Below are 20,531 nucleotides of genomic sequence, written 5' to 3'. Positions count from 1 at the left end.
CTGCGAATAACTGTTGGTTTATAGATTTTGTATTCCTAGACAAAAATTTTATGAGTGGAGTTACAGTAGCTAGCTGACAACATAGCTTTCTTTATATGCCTGTCTATACTTACGAGCAGCTCTTTCCTTTTCTTCAGATGAGTTGTACAATTGAGGTCGGCCTATAGTGAGTGTGCCAGGGAGTTATACATGTTGGTTGGTATGCAAGGGAGATTTACTGCGTGTTCTGAATGCCCAGGTTGAATACCGCTATCCATTCAAATATAATAAGAAAATACCTGAGTCTGTGTATGCACCCTGGTTGGTGCATGAAGGAGATTTACACCTGGTTGGAGTGTGAGAGAGATTTACACATGAGGCCTGGTTGGTGTGTGAGGGAGATTTACTACACGTGCGCATGAGGCCCTGGTTGGTGGTGCCCGAGGGAGATTTATGTGTGGGATAATGATGACACGTTGCAAATAACACACAGCTCCTTACTTAAAATTTTCATTTTGGTTGCCCCGGCAAAACATATCAAGTCAGTAATGTACATGAAACACGTCACTGTCATGTGAATATGACTAAATCCAAAAATAGCATGGCCCCTCCTAGATGGACGTCAGTTGAACAAGAGGCTTGGTTGCAACCTTGGTATGAAAAATTCAAGGCAAAGCAGGGTGAAAAAAGCAAGAACTACAAGAATTTCTTTGCCGACCTTTGTGAACAATGGTTTGAAGAGTTCCCAGAACCAAGGCCAGGTCACATCACACAGGTAGGACCCCTGACGTTAATGGAGATGGGTGCAGCTCATGATGCACGTAAGACAGTGAGTATTCACCCATTAGGCTATGGATAATGAATGATGTGACTAAATACATACGACAAAGAAATTATATACTTGATTCAAAAATAGCCTAGGAGGTTCAAGATCGGGCAGAAAGGCAAAGGCAAATACAATGAGTGTGATCGATGCCATGGTTTGAAGCATTACTGAGTGCAAAAAGTCCACGCACATGCTCCAGGAACAGGAGGCATACTCAAAACTGTTCTACACAACTCATGTTCAGCCAACTGTTAAAGGATCCCTGGAGAAAGCCGCTCAAGAACACAGGACACTTACCAATGGCGAACACGTCGCTCTTGTGAAGAAGGAGACTGCAATGTTATATGCCCAGGAGTCGCCTGATATCAAGGACCAAGTGAAGCAGTATCTCGAAGACCAGAAGCGGCAGAGAATCCAAGATAAGCAAATCGGACGGAGGCAAATGTGTGGTGATTACTCATGGTGAGCTCATGTTTATTACGTTCAGTGGCACCATATCACCAACTTACCTCCGCTTCGAAAAGAAACCTCGACAAACTTGCGGCAGTCGCTAACTCATTCTTGAAAGGGCTGGCAGAAGCAACTGGGATGTTGTTCTCCCTCCTTGCTGGGGGTCCATCTCCAGAAGCACTTGGGGCAATTGATATCTATAGGTAAGCTTGCATTTTACTGAAAAAATTAAAACCATATCTTACTTGTTCAGTTTTCATGTTGGTCAAACAAAGCTAGGTAACAACTTTAGCACCACATACCCTGGGTTTGACGCCGGTGTCATGGAGCCCTTTCAAGACTTTCTACATCGAGTATACCGTGAGTTTTTTCTGAGCAATTGAATTCATTGAACTGACTGGGCATTAAATTTAATAGCTGAGGCTGGTGTATCAAGCCCACAACAGCAAGAGGGTAGTAGTGGAACTGGTGGTGACACAAGGGATTCGTCGTCGCACTTGGATATATATAAGTCGGGTAGTGAGCTTCTGTCCTTTTGGGATGTATCATCATCAGGTACTGGCAGCATCATTCATTACTTATCCATGATTGATGTATCATCGTCAGGTACCAGCGGTAGCGTCTCTAATGCCTTGTCCACTGGAGATGTATCACTATAGTGGTCTGATATGCAATCAATGCAACATGATACATCCCTCGATGGACTCCTCTTACAATCTCCCATCCTTCCAGAATCACTCACAATGGCGCCTTTGCCCACCATTGCCCCCTTTGCATGGCACCTGCGATGACTGGACGCCCCCAGACTTAGATATATTTCTCTCCAATCTGGATGTTCAAATGGGGTTGGAGCCACTAGCTGGTGCATCTTAAATCAATACTCTTACCATGGTCCCACTTCCCCCTGCATCACCGTTCACTGCTAGTACTGCCACCCTGCCTCCAGGCACCAGCTCAAGCATACTGCCCGCCATCTCTCACACCCCTCAACTGGACACTACTTCCACTCCCCCTCCAGACACCATCTTGAACACACTGCCCACCATCTCTCACATCCCTCCACCGGTCACTACTTCTGGTCACCCTCCAGATACCAGCTCGAGCGCCGAGTCACTCACTGGCAAACTTCCTCTCTCTTCGACAACTCCTTCCTTTGACATGGATCCATTGGCACCTACCCCAGGAAGCGACCGTCTTGATGACATAGACATCAATGATGGACCAGTGCTTGAAACACGCAGGACCAAGCACATCCCCAAGCCATCAACACACAACAACACTGCAAACGCGATCGGTGCCTCTCGGAAGGAAAACAAGCACCCCCAGGCTGAGATGTCTTCAGACCATGGATCTAAGTGAGTTGCGGCTATATCCAATATTTGTTCTCAACTTGATTAAATGCAATGAACAGGAGGGCGAAAGTGTGATGGGTCCTGAGTCACTCGTTCAACATATCTTGCTCATTCTGTTATCATCATTTGGCCGTGCCATTTTAATTTTTGGTAATGCAAGCATAGTATAGTACTTGTAATAAAGACATGTCCTCCCCAAAAAGACGCAATATATTGTTTTCTTGCATGTATGATATAGTTGGACACATTTTGAACATAACAAATGAGACGCTACACACTACTAAAGGTCATGCGGCAATTGACACTCATGAAACTACAATAAAACTTAAATTTCCTTCATGTGCACACCTCCGCTCTCGACCAAATCTCATACTGAGATGACCTTGTCCGCCTGACGACGTTGTGGCTGAATTTGCAGTTCTAGATGAAATTGAGGTGGTCAGTTACAATGGCAAGGATGATAAATGGAATGAAGCAGAACCTTAATGATGTTGAAGTGCTGGAGTGAAATACTTTGTTTTAATGAGCTGGATTGAGTTGAACATTTTGTAGATGAAGTTGAAGTGGCGAGTTACATGGCAAGAATGACGGATAGGACGAAGCATAACCTGGCAAAATGCAAGCACATGAGGACGGTGCGTCTAGGAAAAAGCAAAAAAAGGATTTGAACTGAGAAATCAGAGGAATTCAAAGTGGCGAGTTATGTGGCGAGAATGACGGATAGGACAAAGCATAACCTGGCAAAATGCAAGTACATGAGGACGGTGCGTCTAGGTGAAAGAAAAAAAAAGGATGTGAACTGAGAAATCGGAGGAATTCAACAAAACAAGTGGATGTGCAAAGAAAAACATATCAAGTGCGGGAAGTTCCTCATAGGCACTAGGTGAAGTCAAAAAGATAGATGAAAATACTATAAAGACAAGATCATAAGCAGGTACAGGCAGGTACAGGCACTCACCTCAGATTCAAGAGAGATCTGCCCTCAATGGACCTGCTCATTGAAAGATCCAGTCAATGGAAGCCGATGCAGAAGAACCAAATATTGGGTCCTACGGGAGGCAAGGGTCAACAGGTGGACAACGTCCATATATAGCATTCAACCTCCGTTTTTATGATTAGTAAGCCCGTAAAGCGGCTGCCCTAGGGATACATCCTGTCTGGATAGTGGACAATTAAACTGAATGATGTATCGGAGTTTCTGGCTTATAGTACAGTATAGATACATCTTTATAACAGTATAGGCTGCAACAAGTTGTATCTAATTACGCTGTTATAGCTTTCCAGCTGTGATGGTGCAAAGTCGTGATCTTGTCACGAACTCCTCATGGTAATCTAGATTTTCAGACATTCATGGCTATGTACCAGTAACTCAAATATCTCGCAGTATACATAACGATATTTAGCAGAAGCAGAATTATGTCATCCTATAGTCACCACGGCTACCATGTCACGGACTCATGAGTTCTCTGATGGATGCCTACACACAGGTTCGTGGCGTAAGTTGGAGGTATTAGAAGCGCACCTGTGATACATAATTGTGGCAGCCGTACTGCCCTTTACCAGTTTCTCACTAATGCATCACACTTGCCAGGTACCCCCCATTTTGGTGCTAGGTGATGCATATCACTCGCCTGCATCATAATATGATGCATGTTAGGATCGAGATGATGGACGAGTACATAGTAACGGTAAACGGGAATTTGTCGAGTCCGAAAGAATTTGTCAGTCGCAGCGTCAGATATGTCAGAACTTTGTAAAGACTTACATTAGGTAGAATACAGTCCTTTGCACCAATTCAATTCAATCTAATACTTAATCTAATAAGATCAATGAGAGGGATAATTTTAACCAGAAACCCTTCTGGCTTACGATACTATAGCAGGGTTTCTAAGTAGACTCGTGACCAGTCCGTCTATGAGGCAAGCCATCGATAGACGGACTGGTAAATCTGAGTTGAAATTTGGAGTGCGCGCTTTGGAGCTGGAGCCAATTATTGAAACTTGCTTTTAGTCACATTGGACATAGTCGAGCGACCCTCGTGAAGAGTGAAGTCTCAAGTTGACTGCCATGTCCTGCCCAATGGTTGAATGAACCAGGTAGGAATAAATCTGCATTGGTGAGTGGTGTGAACAAATGCCACACTCGAATGCTCAAAAGTGTCATAAATGGTCTAAATCTGCCCTCGCAGCTGGGAGTCAATTCTAACTCGTTCAATGAGACTTGTTTCTCTTCTCTTTCAGCTCTGTCACCAGTGAAACCAAAAAGCATTTTTAGATTATTGATTTTTGGGCCAAAATTTATATTGTTGATTGAAATGCACTTGCAGGTTGTGCCGCTATTACAATATTTGGGACAATATACAAAGGTGAGTACTACTGAGTATTGAGGCCCAAGACCGATTGAACATCGTATAACTGCAGCTTGCTTGGTTTGGTATACTTTCTTCTTCGTATCACCCTAAAGATTATAACTTTAACATGTCGACATGATGATGTTAACATTTTCCAAACATGAACGAGGGATTAAGCGTCGGGAATCTTCGCTTTGAGCGCTTGGGAGAAGAATGTAAGTGCAGGCGCTGAGTAAGGAGGATACCTTCCCTGCATGAAGCCTTCCGTCCTTAGATATGTCCGGCGTTAATCAGGTAAGTTCGACATGGGCAGCCTCACACCCACCTTGCGTCTGCGGGGACATTGATATAGCCCCTTTGATGGGTGAAGGCGTCGAAGGAGTACTTCCCAAGGTATGATCCATCTGCAATGAATGAACGCTGAGCACCTCTCTCAATGACACGCGGAACGGAACACACAGCCAGATTGCCCTTGACCACCGAAAGGGATTTCATAGACAGCAACCTGAGCGAAAGTTTCATTGAGAATCAGCTGTCCGCTCTGGGTGCGCTCTACGACTTTGAAACACAGCTGATCAACATGCATCTCATATGTGGAAGGGTGATTCCTACATTTGTTTTTTGTCTCCTCATTTTCCGTGAAGACGTAAATGACAAGGGGAGTAGACCTATAGGGCATGAGAGTTTTCCCTGATAGGCCATCTTCGAAAGACTCACCCAGATTGTATGTGTGAAATGGCAGCGTCAACATTTGCAACTGGAATGATTGGCAAAATAGGACCAAATATCTCTCTACAATCACGGTTTGAGCAGTCAGTTAAATAGCGTTTGGAAGGGCATGAGCTCGACTGACTCTTCCATCAATGGGTCGTCCAATTTTACACCGGTAATGATTGCTGGCTCAATGCGAAGATCCTGCCCAGTTTGTCCTCCGATCACGACCTTTCCTTTGGTTCGGGACAAGAGACTCTTGTTGCGTTCGTAGTGCCGAGCGTTCACCACGCGAGCCATCTCAGAAGAGGAGTCAAGCGGACCCATTGGCCAGAACGAGTCATAAGCTTTTCTGAACGCCTCCACCAGTGCGCTTTGGTGTTCTTCCTGCACAAAAACATGATTCGGTGCGACACAAACCTGCCATGACAATGCAGTTATTTTGCTAATATTTAGAGCAACAGTGTAGGTTTTACCTGTCCTGCATTCTGTTGTTTTCCCCACAGAATCCTCTTCGCAGCGATCTCAATGTTCGTGCTGTCCCCGTCGACGAAGACAGGCGATTGTCCACCGAGCTCGAGAGTCACCGGCGTGAGCTGCTTTGCTGCTGCCTCTGCGATGATCCGTCCGACACTCGTACTGCCCGTGTAAAAAATGTGGTCCCATTTCAAACTAAGGACATGCGTGGTCTCTTCAACGGCTCCGAGGCAGACAGCATAGGCATCCGGATCAAGGTATTGCGGGATAAGTTTCGCCAGGAGGGCCGCAGAGGCTTGGGCATGCTCTGAAGGTTTGATCAAGCATGTGCAACCCGCAGCAATTGCGCCAATAAACGGCAAAATCGTGAGCACCCACGGAAAGTTCCAGGGACTAAGGGAGGATTGTTAACGTGCCACCAAGACAACTTGGCTAGATGGTAGCGGCTTGCCTGATGCTAAGCACTGTGCCCTTGGGCGTCTTGAAGATGGTTGTGTCCCACTCACTGCGCCAAGCCTCGACTTGCGGTTTCTCGGGAGAATTCCACTTATCAAGATTCTCGACAGCATGAAGGGCACTTGAAACCATCGGACCTAGTTCAGGGAGGGTGGCCTCAAAAGGATGCCTCCCAAGGTCAGCTTTCAGGGAAGCCATAATAGCATCGGAATTTTCCTGAACAAGGCGGGCGACCTGCAGAAGTTGCTTGCGGCGGTATCCCAACGGGAGGGTGCGACCCTCACGGAAGGTCTGCGACAACCTACTATGAATCTACAGGGAATATCAGCATTTATCATAAGCGCCATATGACGGATGAAAACCTCTGTGAGTTGTTGCTTCGGGGTATACTTCAAGGAGGCCATATTGACTCGAGTTGTAGGAATAATGGTTCTGAAGATCTGGCGAGAAACTGAATGGTGGGTACAGAGATGCCAGCATCTTAAACCACTCGGCGCGAATTGCCTTCATTGCTGAAACAAGGGCCTCCATGCTCGAGCTCAATTCCTGATCCCCGTTGCTGTATGTCGTTACATCTTCCTTGTTTACTCATTCAGACACCCAGCGCCCAAAACTATTCTGGACATTGATGGAAACGAAGAGATGCCACCAGTAACAAGAGGCTATGCCCATCATCGTCAAGTACTCCATCATGGAGCCACATCGTTCCGAGATGATCGTGATTCGTGAAGCGGATGGGGGTGGAATTGATAATCGGAACATGCCCAAACGTCATTCGGCCTGGGTTACCGGGTATCAAACCCACACCCGATCTAGACGCGCGTTGATGCTTACTTACACCTGAGGCCACCTGAGGCTCCCACGTTGTCAGGCCTGTTAGACGTACCATTGTGTCGGTGTGGCCGGTCTAAGTCGAGGCGCTTTGAGTGATTCCCTGCCAGTACGAATAATTGTGAATATTTATGGCCCTTTAAGCTTACTGTATCATTTCGACCTTAGGTTCGTCACACCGTTGCAAGCCTGACGAACCGAACCTATTTTTTGTGACAGTCACAGGGAAATCCAGCCGACGAACATAAAAGTGTGACACTTTGTATTGAGCAATTTTTCAAGAAAAAAATGATGATATTAAACTATGCTACATGTTAGTGCTCCTCAAACACATCATATTGCTTGTTTGCAACATGTCTGCGCTTTCCCCTCCCAAATGTAGTATCAGGGTCCGTAGAAATGGCAACTTGAACCTCCTCGAATGTATCACCGGCAGAGTCAACAACCAGCGACCCATCTACATCAATCCTGTACCCATCAGGTGCACACTTCATGCCAGATGCAACAAACTGCAAGAGGAGCTCTAACGGAGCATCGTCACCTGGTTCCTCTTCATTATCTTCAGGTACTGACTCAGTAACAACCTCCGTGTCTTGAGTGACAGCCTCCGCATCTTCGCTAGCAGGCTGACGACGTAGTTGGATGCGCTCCCACATGTCTGGAGCAGTTTGTGGCAAGTCACGAAGCATGCGACGGGCTTCAAGACTTGTCAGACTCTCAAATGACAGGTTGAACATGTTGTCTGCACCAGCTGTACACAATGAAAAAGCCTGCACCCTGCATCAGTGGTCAACTTTGCTGAACAGAACTAATCTCACCTTTTGTATGATGCCAGGCTTGTTGAGGAGCTTGAAGGCCTCGATGAACCACCGCACAGAGCGATCGCCGATCACGGAGCGTTGGTTTTGTCACGTCAAGTCGAAGGTCATCTGGGGTCTTTCCAGCCGTGAGTTGTGATAGAGTTTCTGAAACAATATCTTTGTGCTGCAGCTCCTTTATAGCCAGTTTGAGGGATCGTTGAATGCCGACGTCGCAGGGCTGTTGTTACAGTCACTACGTGAGCCCCCAGCTACACGACCAGCCCTCTGCCACCTCGCACGGCAATGATACGATAACCGGGCCTTTAGGCCTTGATGATAGATGATGAATAGAAGAGAAGCCCGGAAGATGCCGGATTAGGTAAGCGATCTGGATCGCTTACATGATATGACGACATAGGTCTAGAAGACCTATATATGTTATCAAGATAGAAGGCAAGCCTCGTGTTGCCTCATGTACTGATAGAAGGACGCCTCGCGGTCCTTATCCTAGATAGAAGCCTGCCTCATGCATGGTATCTCTGACTCGATAGATAAGCAGATTAGAACCCAGCTTCAAGCTGAGCTTAGATACGATAGAGCAGCCTTATATAAGGTCGACGATTAAAGTAGATGTTCCTTACTTTAATCCTACTGGGTTTACCATCGAAACCTTTGTCTTGCTAAAGCTACCTGCTTGACATCAGATCCGCACCTTCAGAAGGACTTGAGACCCCTTCTGCCTGTAACTCGCTATCATCGTTCACCTCCGTGAACATACGCAACTTCCGCTCTTCTGTGGAAGCCGACCTCGGACTCTCAGCACGAGGCATCACTGTCGTGATCGTCGCTGTTAGATCATCCCAGTCCGCACGCAACACACGTCGTAACAGCTGTGCAACACCAGTTGTACCGGCAGGGACAAAACAATAATGGATCCAAGGGTGGTTGGCATCAAGCCAGGTGCGAAATGCGATAGAGCGATGAATTACCCAGCAATCGAGCTGCAGAATGCATGGTTGATCAAGTGGGACACCTTGCTGCTGTTTCTTCGCCATCCAGAATGGTACCAGAATCCCATTAATGGGCCTTTCAGCAAGATCGGACGTCTCAAGGAATGCACCAGGGCCTTGCAGCATCATATCCCATCCAAGTGTCTGCAACGCATGAGTTATTTTTCGTCAACAGCAGTACTAAGCTCGATATCTGCCCTATCAAGGCCGCAGTGTGCCAACCAATTATATGCTACAGACCAAATTTGTTTTGAGGCAACTGCACGGCCTACATCATGCCAATAGGTAAGGACCCAGCATGGCAAAATTCCCGGAAAACGTGGGTCACACACGGACTTCGCTCCGTCGTGTACAGCCTGTTCAAATGTGCCCAGAAGTCGAGATGACAAATGGAGAGGTGGGATGGAGTGTTAGAAGAAGCTGCTAGCGAGATTGGAGGTGTTGCATTCGACGGAGGAGAAAAACTTGCAGATATCAAGTTCACCAAGCGCAGGATCGAAATCAGGAAGAGTTGTAGAGTCAACAAGAGCCGAGACAGGCAGGTTTTGGAGAGGAATGAAACCGGAAAAGCAAGGGGGTAGTTTGAGAAGTCGATCTTTCTGTTCCTCCGGAATGATGCTCGTAGAAATATCAATAGCCTGTAGGCCTGTGGGCACGTCTGAAGCGAGGTTGCTGTGAGGAAACATGATGGGTGATATCTAAGACACAAACTGTGGGACACTTACCTAGAAACAAACTAACTATTGGCTGTCAATAGAGCAGCCTTCAAGCCAACAGAGAAGTAGTGCAAATCAAAGATTATCCATGTCACAGAGGCATCGCCGCCAGAGCAGACATTTGACGCAGTCAACGAACCTAAATTAGGTTCGTCACATGTCACAATGGCCAACGAACATGCTACAAATGATTACATAAGATTGCGGAGATTTTCACACGAACCTAAGGTCGAAATGATACAGTACCTGGCGACAACCTGACACATCCGGACATAGTGCCGATGTTCCTGATCTATTCATAGATGCCGGCGGCTAGGAAAGTCCCGTGCTTATGTCAGATACTCCTTGCGTGTACATAGTGTACACCGTCCATTGTCAAATGCTTACATAACTACAGGGAGTGAAGTATAGAACATCTGCAAAACGACTGAAATGAACGCTTAACTTACGCGCGTTACGAACACTTACAGACACTTATGACTTCAGTAGCGAAGTCATGCGATTGGTGGAGATGTCTGAACGCCAATATTACTCACCACATCGGGCTGATAAAACATAAACCAATTTATCTTTTGTTGATAAGATGTGATAGGCTCACAGATACGATACGATGAATGCGATAGCAATTGCTACATATTGATTAAGCTACTGTCTATACAAACTTGGTACTGAACATATGATAACTCTCCTTGTCCGCGAAGCTATTCAGAAAGAAACATTCATAGTGTTCCAAACAAGTCGCAGAGGACACGCTGTTAGCCACTGCCTCGCCATAAACTGGAATTAATTCAACTGCATGCGTCACATCTGTCACTCAAATGACAGCCCCTTCCCTACAGTGGTTACCGTTTTCGTCCTGCGTGTATGCGCGCTCCACAGTCCACATCGTGAGCTCGGGACGATCATCAGGGCTAGAAATGAAGCAGAAAAATTGGATGTAGAGCAGTGGGTCGGAGAGATACAACGGTAGTTCCAGGTTGGAACCTCGTCGAACGATTGGTTGAAAAATGAGTTGAACCTGTGCGATATAACTCGCTGTACATGATATCAGTAGGGCTACAACATAAGCACATGAAATAGACATACTCATTTTGCCGTTAGTGCCCATGGCATCAATGAGAACAGAATCACAATTTCCCAAGGGGAAATCATCGCTTGGTGGGTATGCTTGCACCACCCGACTTGGCATGATGACTCACGGCTGGAAGGCCGAGTGAAGTTGCAATCGAAACTTGTGCCATACCTGGAAACGCCCATATTTGGGGTCCCAGCGGGAATGTTCACCACTGGAAACCGAGGAATGACAAATGAAGTTGGCGAGCGCACGATCAAAGTCGAGGACTGCATATTTCCTGCGTATTTCAGACAGTGAGAGTGATTTGTAATCAGGTGCGACATTGAGTTGAAAAGTGGTGAGCGCATCCTCAGAGAGAATACCTTTGAGGAAGTGATTACGGACTGGTCGGGGACCATGGATTGACCTGACTTCATCAGGAAGAACTCGGGAAACCCAGGAGAGTGCAGGATTGGTAGTTGTGATATCTTCATCTTCGGCATGTATGGCATTAACCAGTGACGCCCCGCGAGAAGTCAGCAGCGTGTACAGGCCGAACATTTCCATAGATTCTTGGCGATTAAGAATCCGCACGCACTGCTCCATAAAATCTTTGATTTGTTGGGACGTCCGCGGGAAAAGGTCCTTGCAATGTGTGATAAGTAGCCGCTCCGTCACGTCAGCAGAGAACTGCATCAAAGTGCCCAATTTCTTAATTGTACCATCGAAGCTCTGCAGAAGCTCGAGTTTGGGGATGAAAAAATCCTCTTTGATACCCTTCTTCCCCTTCCTTGCCTCGGCCTGGACAATAGTGTCCTTGAAAGAGTGGAAATCTGAAAGCGCCTGAACCATTGACTGAAGTGATTGAGGTGAGTGAACCGGATTCTGTGCGAGGTAAAAGAACTCCATGAGGGCACGAATTGCACGAATGAATCTGGGTGGAACGACCCCTGCGATTGATGCAACGATAGTGCATTGGATGTCTCTATGCTCGTGGCCTGTCATCTGATTAATGTGAGTGATACCTTTCGTAAAGTGGCGCGTTCCGACTCGCTTGTGCTGCACCATGAAGCGAGTATCAAGCTCATAATGTCCTACAATTTCTTTGATCCATTTCAGTAGATGATCCGCGAAGAATTTATGGCAAGTGTGCAGCACTTCACCGGCGAGAAAAACGGACGGACATGCAAACATCCAATCGTGCCAGTGTGGCATATGAACACCAGATAGATTAACGGCTTTGGCCGCTTTCTGGAACTTGTCGAGATCCCAGGGATCGACTGTTTGGGATATCTCCACAATGAGTTGCAATGTGTGCTTCCCGGTACGAGGGGGGTGGAGAATTCCATCGCCAAAATCCGCTTGTGTTGTCATAGTCAGCGGGGATGAGTTTTTGCTGACTGCAGCAATCATAGTAGCCTCTGGTAGGTCGCACACATGAGCGACGAGCGGCGTAAACACATGACAAATGTAACGGGAAGGATTGGGCATAAAGCAGCCATCCTTCGCTGCGGCCTTGAGGTTGGCGCAAACAAGGTCCATACACTTATGCCACAGTCTGGCTTGGAGAATAGACTGGTAATCTGGATGGACACGGAACTTGACGACAGGGATGTAGGCTATGCAGCGCCAAGCTCGTAATGTTGCTTTGGAATGAACCTCAGAATCAATGTTACCGATGGTAACGAAGACCGGGTGCATCTCAATTCCTCCGGTAAGTCGCATTATGGGAGTTTTGTCGGATCCTAAGATTATTGGGACTTGAGTCACACCCAACGGGAGATGGTCCTAGAAATTACAATTGGTGAGGATTATATTAATAACAGGGCGACCAAACCTGAATTTTCCATGCCATATCGGCACTCATATAGTCTCCATATTCACACTTATTTTCGACGTTAGCGACGTGAGGGTGAAAGGTCATGTGGTTTGCAAAAGTTGGGTCGCTGAATAGTTGCTTGACAACCTCCAGTGCATCGCGCCAAACAAGCTCCACGGGATGAACAGTCTTATAGCCTTTAAATTCTATTTTAGAGACTTTCCACGGGGCAAAAGAAGGCAGTGAGTCCATCCAGTCCAGGAGGCAATCTTTTGTGGTAAAAGATGGTTTTGTGCAATATGGAGAGTCAAACTGTGAAGGCAAGAGTTAGGAGTACAGCTCAGCCTGACAGTTTCCAGTCACAAAGGTCACTTTCTCGGGCAGCTTACTTGCGTGAGAAGCCATCCAAGAGGCATGTACCATACCCTCCCAGGCCATCTCCACTGGAGCTTCGGTTCGCAAACCGTGTGACAGGACGAGTACGCCAACCTGACTTTACAACTGAACAACTGCAAGAGGTATTTGTCTTTTCATTGCTTTGTTATACAAGTTCTCCAGTTCTCACATAGTCTATGTTCAAAAGCACGAGGATGCAATATCCAGTGGCCTCTCACAGATGAGCTTTGGTACATTGTACAAAGTGTTCAAGGCAGTACTTGCTGGTCGTGAGGCTGCTTGCCATGAAGTAGCCACATCGTTATGGCAGGTTGAAGCCTCAGAGCGCATGAGCGCATTCAATCAGGCGCTTCACCAGGAGAACAAAACCCGGCTTTTTTTGAAGGACGAACAGCTGAAGAAGATTAGGAACATTTTTTCCGAGCGTGACCGCACAGAAATCGAAGATGATACGAATTACAATCAAGCCGTCTACAATGATGAATGCGAGATACTTCGCGCCATCACCACCCAAGCAGAGATAATCTCAAACCACCTGGGCTCCAGTGCCAGACGTGAATTATTAGCATCTACCGGCGAAACTACGTACCTCCCTCGTTTTGTTGGTACTCTGAAAAATAAGGACAGTATCACACGTGCACTGGGGGGTGGTTGTACGGAGGCCAGTGTCATCACCGATACCGACACCGATATGGATTCTGGTGAAGATGATGCTTCAGTCAGGCAGCCCGGCCAGCAGGACTGACACAGCGTGTAATTGTGACCATCAATGGTATGTGACCACCAAGCCATTCACAACACTCACACTGATCATTATCAATTCAGTCATCGTGTTAATAGATTGTTATCAACTGGTACCACCTTGCTTCGACCGTTCAATAATGTGCTTCGCCCGCCCCGGCCGTTCATATATGTCTTTCTGCTGTTCATAAATCACCTTATCGGACACGCCCCTCCCCTCTTTTTACACTTCGTTAGTAAATCGCCTTGCTTTGTTTGTAAATCACCTTATCAGCCCGCCACGTGTTCCTGGTTTGTAAAGATCGTGTAAAGTCTGTGTCTCTTTCCCCCCTATGTACTATTACATCAACTCGCAGTTTAAATGCATGCGTGCGCTCTCACATCCCCTCCACCCTTGAATGCCTAGTGAGCATAACTCTCAGCAACAGCGAAAAACTAAGGCCAAAGTCCCGAAGCCACCGCGAGGTTCTGGCCTCAATCCATCAGGCGAACTGGCAACTGACCAACTCTATATCCCCACTGAACAGCCACAGATGTCCTCTTTTGACTTCGACGCCCATGCGGCCCCTGGAGGTTGGCAGGGCAGTAACAACGATAGTGCACTTCCCACTCCAATGCCAAGTAGCAGCTGTAAGTCCGACTCATCACACTTTCGTTGACTGATTGCTCATCATTCTGCAGCCCTGCATAGCTGGAGCATGCAGGGCGCCAACACCGATAGTCACTTATCTTACGGCCATTCCTATGACACTTCGTCTTTGGAGCACGCCAGCACCGACTTCGATGATGATCACCCCCCTTACAACTCCAACCCTCAATTTTACGACACTGCGTCCATGGAAGCGCCCTCCCAGGGCGCTTACCCACCTCAAGGATCCTCTCAAGGCACTGCCGCCAGCACAAGTGCAACTGATGCGACGCCCATACAACAAGGCGAAATTCCATGCATGGATGTGATGCATGTAAGTAAGTTTGTTTTTCTTCAATCAATTTCACGCTAATTTTTATTATTCAGACGGCGGGCCCAGCAAGGGAGCCAAAGCAGCGAGGCCAACAACGAGCTATGCCGCCTACGCCACACTTGATCCCCTACCCAGCCACGCACCCACAAGGCGCTTCCGAATCTGCTCCCACAGCCTCAGCCTCAGCCTCAGCCTCCACCTCGCAACCTATGTCCTCAACATCTGACCTCATCCAACTAACAGACAACATCATCGGCCAGACCATGAAAATGGCAACACGGCTGGTCACGCGCGAGCTATTCGAGGAGCAAGCAATGGCGATCAACAAAGCCGCCAAGAAGATAATGCTGAATCGAGTCATCCGGGACTCCATCCCACGTTGTTTTGGACCTAACAGTAAGTTTTTATCCCAATGATCATTAGCATCATGCTGACCCTTTATTAGCAACATTTCAGGAATTCATTACTAACAAACATCGCAAAGAAGTCGCGAATGCGCTGTCATCCACGTGCGGGAAGCTCATTGAATTCGCGCGGGACGGCGTCTTCCACGCGTACAGACTTTTCCCTCCGCGGTACAGTAACGCGCCTGCTGTCATCTTTCGCAAATACATGATCAAAAAGATCATGCGTGATGCAGACAGACTCGTTTTCATGCATATCTACACTTTTGACCAAGTGAGTTTTCATTCTCGTTTGCGGATAGCCTAACCCCTCTTTTTTTTCAGAATGGACGTGTCGAAATCAAGGCAAAGTTTCAAAACTTCTTCATCATGGCCAACGTGATCTGCTTCACTTGGTCTCACTTACGCCACGAGTTTCTCGGCGAGACGGAAGAAGAACAGCTCAAATGTTTGAAGGTGATCTGGGCGCTCGCCGGCGCAGCGACGTTCTGCGGCCTAGACGAGCAGTTTGAGGATGAGTTGAAGGTTGAGTCTTTTGGGGGGATGGTCGTCAATCGTAAATTCCTTTCTATTCTAGCCGCCATCAACAACCTCACTGGGGACGAGCGAGTAGAATTCAACGACTTTTTATGGTACGTGTTGGTAGTTGGAGCCTCACAAGTGGGCTCGTAAATACACATCTCTACTACTACTATGTTTTGATTCTTTCGATTGTACTACTAGTATGACTGATAATCTTATGTTGTGTCGATAAACCTTAGATCTCGCATCTAAATGTACTCAGGGTTCAAACATAACCAAAACCAGGCATTTACGAACCAAATTTCGTGCTAACCAAAACGGTAACTCTCGCAAGTGTTTTAGACGACATTTTCACCAAGTCCAATTTTTAGATGAAGATGTATTAATTGTGACCTGAGACCTCTAGGATATCCTGCAAGGTGCGAGACTCCTCTTCCGCCAATTGCTCATCGTCTTCCTCCTCCTCCAGGTCTTCAAGCCCATCCTCATCCCCACTCAAAGTCCCTAAGGCCAACGACTCATCGACAGCAGCAAGACACAGTTTATGAGGCACCTGAACTGACGGAGAGGACGTGCTCTCTCCTGGACTGTTGTGCAGGGCCTGCCCAGGGAGCAGTGTCCTGGAAAACCCAGGTAGCCCCGCAATGTCTCGCAGCCACTGGCAGTGATAATCCAGGAAGCGGCCGCATGTGTTCCGGAGGATCTGTACTTGATGGGCCAAACCTGAGTGCAGCGTGTGCAATAGGATCTTGCATTCCTCCAGGTAATGTCTCTCGTCTTGCAGATACGTAGCCACACGCCTGATCTCTACATTCAGATGCTCAATTCCTTCCCTCACATGACACATCTTGAAATATAAGTCCATTGCATGGCAACCAGATGGAGTAGCCCACAGGTGTTGTGAAATATCCTTGCGTGCGTCACAGAGAAGCTCGAAATCTGCTAGGAATGCATACTCAACAACATCTTCCCACTTCAGTGCTGGACGTGGTGAGGATAATGCATGAGCAGTGAGGTTATAGCGGTCGAGAGCTGTATGGATGGCTGCAGACCGGACTTGGAGGGCCTTGCCGATGTGTTTTCGCATTTTATAGCCTAATTACAATGCACATTGAGTATATATTTCAAACAAAAATCGACGACATACCTGTTCCTGCCCTATTCATCTTGGAGAGTTTGAAGATCCTGGCAACAATTAGTCCTTTGAGCATGTCCAATGCCAGCTGGTACTTCCTGTTGGCGACGAGCCGTCCAGCATTTTGCCACTTGGTATCTTCAGGTTGCCAATCTTTGTCCACACCAAGCTTCATCTCCAGGTTGTGGATGATTTTGAGGTCCTTCTCGTAATTCTCTAGTGCATGACAGTGTGCTGTCTCGAGTCTTACTGTCATGCTAATGTCAGCCTGTCCAAAGGATGATCCTGGCATGGTCAGAGATCATGCCGTCCCATCTAATTCCTTCCTAATACTAGAGATAAGTGTCGTCACAGGGATCAAAGAAAATAGGTATGTACTTGCTTGTGGACAAGTTTACAAGCTTCTGCCAATATTCCATTTGAAAAGTTTCCTGCTCCAGCTCATGTGTACGACTTAGGAGATATGCATGTTCATTCTTGAGCCACACCTCGAGTTCTGATTCATCCATGACACTGAGTTCCTGCATCAGGCATGGAAGAACAGTCTGGCCATCATACAGAATGTCGAGTGCCTGTTTGTAGTTGTTGTATAGGAATGTAACTACCAATGAACCCGTCAGACAAAATGTAATACAAGGCACCATGTGACTCACTCAAATTATGATATATTTCAAATTTGTTGTTGTGCTCGAAATAACCTAAGATTGCTTGACGACAGTGAAACACACTCGCATAATGAGTGGCAGGAGCGAGCGCATGTGACTTTGAGAATGTCCGTTCACAACCCTCGAGGTCTTCTAAGCCGAGGCCAGTGACATACATTGTGAGGTGATCTAGTTGACATAAACGGCGGTGGGCATGACCATGAAAAGCTCCGACAAGCGAGGTGTGATTCAGGGTATGGGCACAAGGACCAAGAGAGCTGCGAGAGAGTGTGGTCTTGAACCTACATCCAACGTCGTACCCCCCACCAAGGTTGTGTCCAAATGTATCGAGTAGCCTTGAGACAACAGTGAGTGGATATTTTGCACTGGAATGTTGTTAGTCGCTTACCTGAGTACATTGCAATGAAGAATTGAACATACCGTTCACCACTCTGCACCATCTCTGCAATGATAAGTGTAAAATCGTGTTGACACACTGCCATAAAGATCCCCAACTCATCAAAAACTCCCCACATCCGTTTCATTTTGTTGTCCTTCATATTTTTCCATCGACCCACACAAGGGTTATTATCCTATCAAAGCATTAGTCAGTAGAGTTGTAGTAGGTGAAGCTTACCTCGTCATAATCATTGAACAAATCAACTTGAGGGTTTAACGTGTCTGTGAAAGAATCCACATACTCCCTGGTCAAGTAACGATAGTCTATGATGGATTGAGATGTCGGGAGCTCTGATGGCTGAGGATTGTTCCATGATACTGAATCTTTGGCATGCTCCTTGTCAGGGACTCGCTTGAGTAAATCGTTTCCATCCATTGCATACAACAGACTAAATTTGAGTTGAGGTTCCGCATCCAGGGTATACAAACATGCAGGACATGCATGTTTGAGGTTCCAGTCGATAGCACTTCATCCTATTGCCTCCTGGACCAGTGAACGAACCTGCGTGCAAATGAGCAAGTAAAGATCCAAAGTGATCAACAATTGGTGTGACAGGTAGCTACGGAAACATTTCTAGATAAATAATGAATCATTGTTGTATAGATAGTGTTAGTGTGATGTTATGACTCATGCCTTGAAAATCACAGAGAGTCTTCGTAAATGCTTGAATAGGGAAGTTCAGGCAGCGCTGGCGTGCGATACAATAAAACTCCAGGCAGTCAATGGTCATGCCAACTGAAGGATTAATCGGGGAACAGGGAATGACACTGTGGCGGACGAGTGCTGAAGCAAGATACATGTCGGATGAGAGAATTGAAAGGTGCACTTTCTCAGCGTCTGTAGAACTTTGTAATCGAAGCAAAGTAAATAAACATTCAATACTCATGATGTATATCAACAACTTTGATAAACACTTGGCCAGCATTGACGTCATCAGCATCAACATCTTTCTGCCTCTCAAAAAATCCCATTCCACATTTCTCATCTCTCTCCAGACTCCATGTAAGGTATGCTGTAATTAGTGCTGGCATTTGGTAGTCAAACACCTCGATCCGACATTGTGTTCGATCGCATCGTGACTGGTAGTCTTTACGACAAACTGACTGTCTACTATGGCTTCAAGGTATGCAGTGAGCCATCTTTTACCTTCAAATTGGACTTATGCATTCCAAAAATCACCAGCAATCCCATGGGTGAGTTCCTGCAGTTCTCCCCCTCCATGACTTATATCGAGTGGCTGGGTTCCATTGAGAACATCCCAGGCACCGTAGGACTCATCGTCATCCACCTGGGCATTATCATCTGTGACATCGCCATGGTCACGCAGTGCCTCTAGGGCACGCCATTGATCAGCAGACATTTCTGAGGTAAGTCATTGGAATCATATAATTATTATTGAGTAGCAATAGTCACTACATACCTTGCAGTTGAGCCCTCCACTGTTCTATAGCACTTGCTGCTCATTCAGCAATTTTTCTTGGCCTGAGTACCTCCTGAGTAGGCCCAGAGCCCCGACGACGAGGATCGCATGAGGACACAACATGTCGAATTTTTGTAGACACTAGTCCAGTGCGATGGCATGTGCATGAACTACGGCTTGTCATCATTTTCCAATGTTTTGATTCTCAATTATTCTCAATTTGCAAGTGATTGATGCGCTGTTCAACAGATTCACGTGATATGATACTGATCTAGCGTTTCTAGGCCACTTACTTGTCAATTGAGCAAGTGTCATGCATCACAGTTCATCTGAAGATCCTGAGGCAGATGGTAAGATATATATAATGAATATTATGTATACATCTGACTGGTTGACACTGGCAGCGCCTCTCACACATTCCCACAAAGTCACATCACTTGAAGTGTGTGAAACAAAGACTACTGTGACCACCGAGACTTCAGCACCTGGTACTGCCAAGACACGGACAAGAACCAGCACCATGAAAATATTGAGGACTTGCACCACAGAAGTCAATCAAACATTCGCTTCCCCCTCCCAAAATACTCCCAGCTCTATTTGATCTCGAGTGGCACCATCTGCATGGTCCCACACCCAAGCCTCACTGTCATCCACTCAAACAACCATTTTGGCATCCCCACACGCACCACTCTATGGCCCATCAATTCCCCACCCAAGCACATTCAATTCACCTCCAGAAGGGCATACTGTATCATTTCGACCTTAGGTTCGTGTGAAAATCTCCGCAATCTTATGTAATCATTTGTAGCATGTTCGTTGGCCATTGTGACATGTGACGAACCTAATTTAGGTTCGTTGACTGCGTCAAATGTCTGCTCTGGCGGCGATGCCTCTGTGACATGGATAATCTTTGATTTGCACTACTTCTCTGTTGGCTTGAAGGCTGCTCTATTGACAGCCAATAGTTAGTTTGTTTCTAGGTAAGTGTCCCACAGTTTGTGTCTTAGATATCACCC

The 20,531-nt window shown here is 46.6% G+C and overlaps 8 protein-coding genes across 8 annotated transcripts; 4 read left to right on the top strand and 4 right to left on the bottom strand.

The window, feature by feature from the left end:
* Window positions 1–559: 559 nt before the first annotated feature.
* On the top strand, window positions 560–1,914 carry F5891DRAFT_979451 (uncharacterized protein; the record flags this gene model as incomplete). Its single annotated transcript, XM_041376891.1, has 7 exons — window positions 560–808; window positions 896–942; window positions 968–1,254; window positions 1,293–1,458; window positions 1,509–1,615; window positions 1,673–1,774; window positions 1,862–1,914. 7 exons carry the CDS (start codon window positions 560–562, stop codon window positions 1,912–1,914), a joined length of 1,011 nt encoding a protein of 336 aa, XP_041227215.1.
* A 229-nt stretch (window positions 1,915–2,143) lies between these two features.
* Window positions 2,144–2,682, top strand: F5891DRAFT_979450 (uncharacterized protein; the record flags this gene model as incomplete). The annotated part of the gene is made up of 2 exons (XM_041376890.1): window positions 2,144–2,610; window positions 2,667–2,682. 2 exons carry the CDS (start codon window positions 2,144–2,146, stop codon window positions 2,680–2,682), a joined length of 483 nt encoding a protein of 160 aa, XP_041227214.1.
* A 2,379-nt stretch (window positions 2,683–5,061) lies between these two features.
* Window positions 5,062–7,109, bottom strand: F5891DRAFT_245237 (Aldehyde/histidinol dehydrogenase). Its single transcript, XM_041371058.1, has 9 exons — window positions 6,964–7,109; window positions 6,597–6,913; window positions 6,145–6,538; window positions 5,811–6,088; window positions 5,675–5,749; window positions 5,570–5,625; window positions 5,417–5,515; window positions 5,283–5,361; window positions 5,062–5,226 (listed from the first exon to the last, which is right to left on the bottom strand). Exons 1-9 carry the CDS (start codon window positions 7,003–7,005, stop codon window positions 5,130–5,132), a joined length of 1,437 nt encoding a protein of 478 aa, XP_041227213.1. The 5' UTR covers window positions 7,006–7,109; the 3' UTR covers window positions 5,062–5,129.
* Window positions 7,110–8,221: 1,112 nt separating this feature from the next.
* On the bottom strand, window positions 8,222–9,368 carry F5891DRAFT_950548 (uncharacterized protein; the record flags this gene model as incomplete). Its single annotated transcript, XM_041374977.1, has 2 exons — window positions 8,222–8,470; window positions 9,111–9,368. The coding sequence occupies 2 exons, from the start codon at window positions 9,366–9,368 to the stop codon at window positions 8,222–8,224; spliced, it is 507 nt and encodes a 168-aa protein (XP_041227212.1).
* A 1,242-nt stretch (window positions 9,369–10,610) lies between these two features.
* On the bottom strand, window positions 10,611–13,083 carry F5891DRAFT_1128051 (uncharacterized protein; the record flags this gene model as incomplete). Its single annotated transcript, XM_041364241.1, has 7 exons — window positions 10,611–10,765; window positions 10,796–10,993; window positions 11,045–11,112; window positions 11,158–12,017; window positions 12,078–12,259; window positions 12,341–12,800; window positions 12,850–13,083. 7 exons carry the CDS (start codon window positions 13,081–13,083, stop codon window positions 10,611–10,613), a joined length of 2,157 nt encoding a protein of 718 aa, XP_041227211.1.
* Window positions 13,084–13,130: 47 nt separating this feature from the next.
* On the top strand, window positions 13,131–13,972 carry F5891DRAFT_1187515 (uncharacterized protein; the record flags this gene model as incomplete). The annotated part of the gene is made up of 2 exons (XM_041366863.1): window positions 13,131–13,349; window positions 13,415–13,972. 2 exons carry the CDS (start codon window positions 13,131–13,133, stop codon window positions 13,970–13,972), a joined length of 777 nt encoding a protein of 258 aa, XP_041227210.1.
* Window positions 13,973–14,366: 394 nt separating this feature from the next.
* Window positions 14,367–16,006, top strand: F5891DRAFT_1187514 (uncharacterized protein; the record flags this gene model as incomplete). The annotated part of the gene is made up of 5 exons (XM_041366862.1): window positions 14,367–14,598; window positions 14,650–14,930; window positions 14,984–15,326; window positions 15,376–15,608; window positions 15,659–16,006. 5 exons carry the CDS (start codon window positions 14,367–14,369, stop codon window positions 16,004–16,006), a joined length of 1,437 nt encoding a protein of 478 aa, XP_041227209.1.
* A 232-nt stretch (window positions 16,007–16,238) lies between these two features.
* Window positions 16,239–19,455, bottom strand: F5891DRAFT_1128055 (uncharacterized protein; the record flags this gene model as incomplete). Its single annotated transcript, XM_041364242.1, has 12 exons — window positions 16,239–16,951; window positions 17,004–17,248; window positions 17,370–17,592; window positions 17,645–18,021; window positions 18,077–18,228; window positions 18,273–18,392; window positions 18,414–18,561; window positions 18,665–18,668; window positions 18,723–18,940; window positions 19,008–19,182; window positions 19,242–19,253; window positions 19,275–19,455. The coding sequence occupies 12 exons, from the start codon at window positions 19,453–19,455 to the stop codon at window positions 16,239–16,241; spliced, it is 2,568 nt and encodes an 855-aa protein (XP_041227208.1).
* Between the last annotated feature and the right edge of the window lie 1,076 nt (window positions 19,456–20,531).

The sequence above is a fragment of the Suillus fuscotomentosus genome (genome assembly GCF_016647785.1).
Source record: "Suillus fuscotomentosus strain FC203 chromosome Unknown F5891scaffold_21, whole genome shotgun sequence".
In the NCBI taxonomy this organism is placed as follows: Eukaryota; Fungi; Basidiomycota; class Agaricomycetes; order Boletales; family Suillaceae; genus Suillus; species Suillus fuscotomentosus.
Note: the sequence above shows the minus strand (reverse complement) of the source record. Positions and strands in the feature narration are given on the sequence as shown.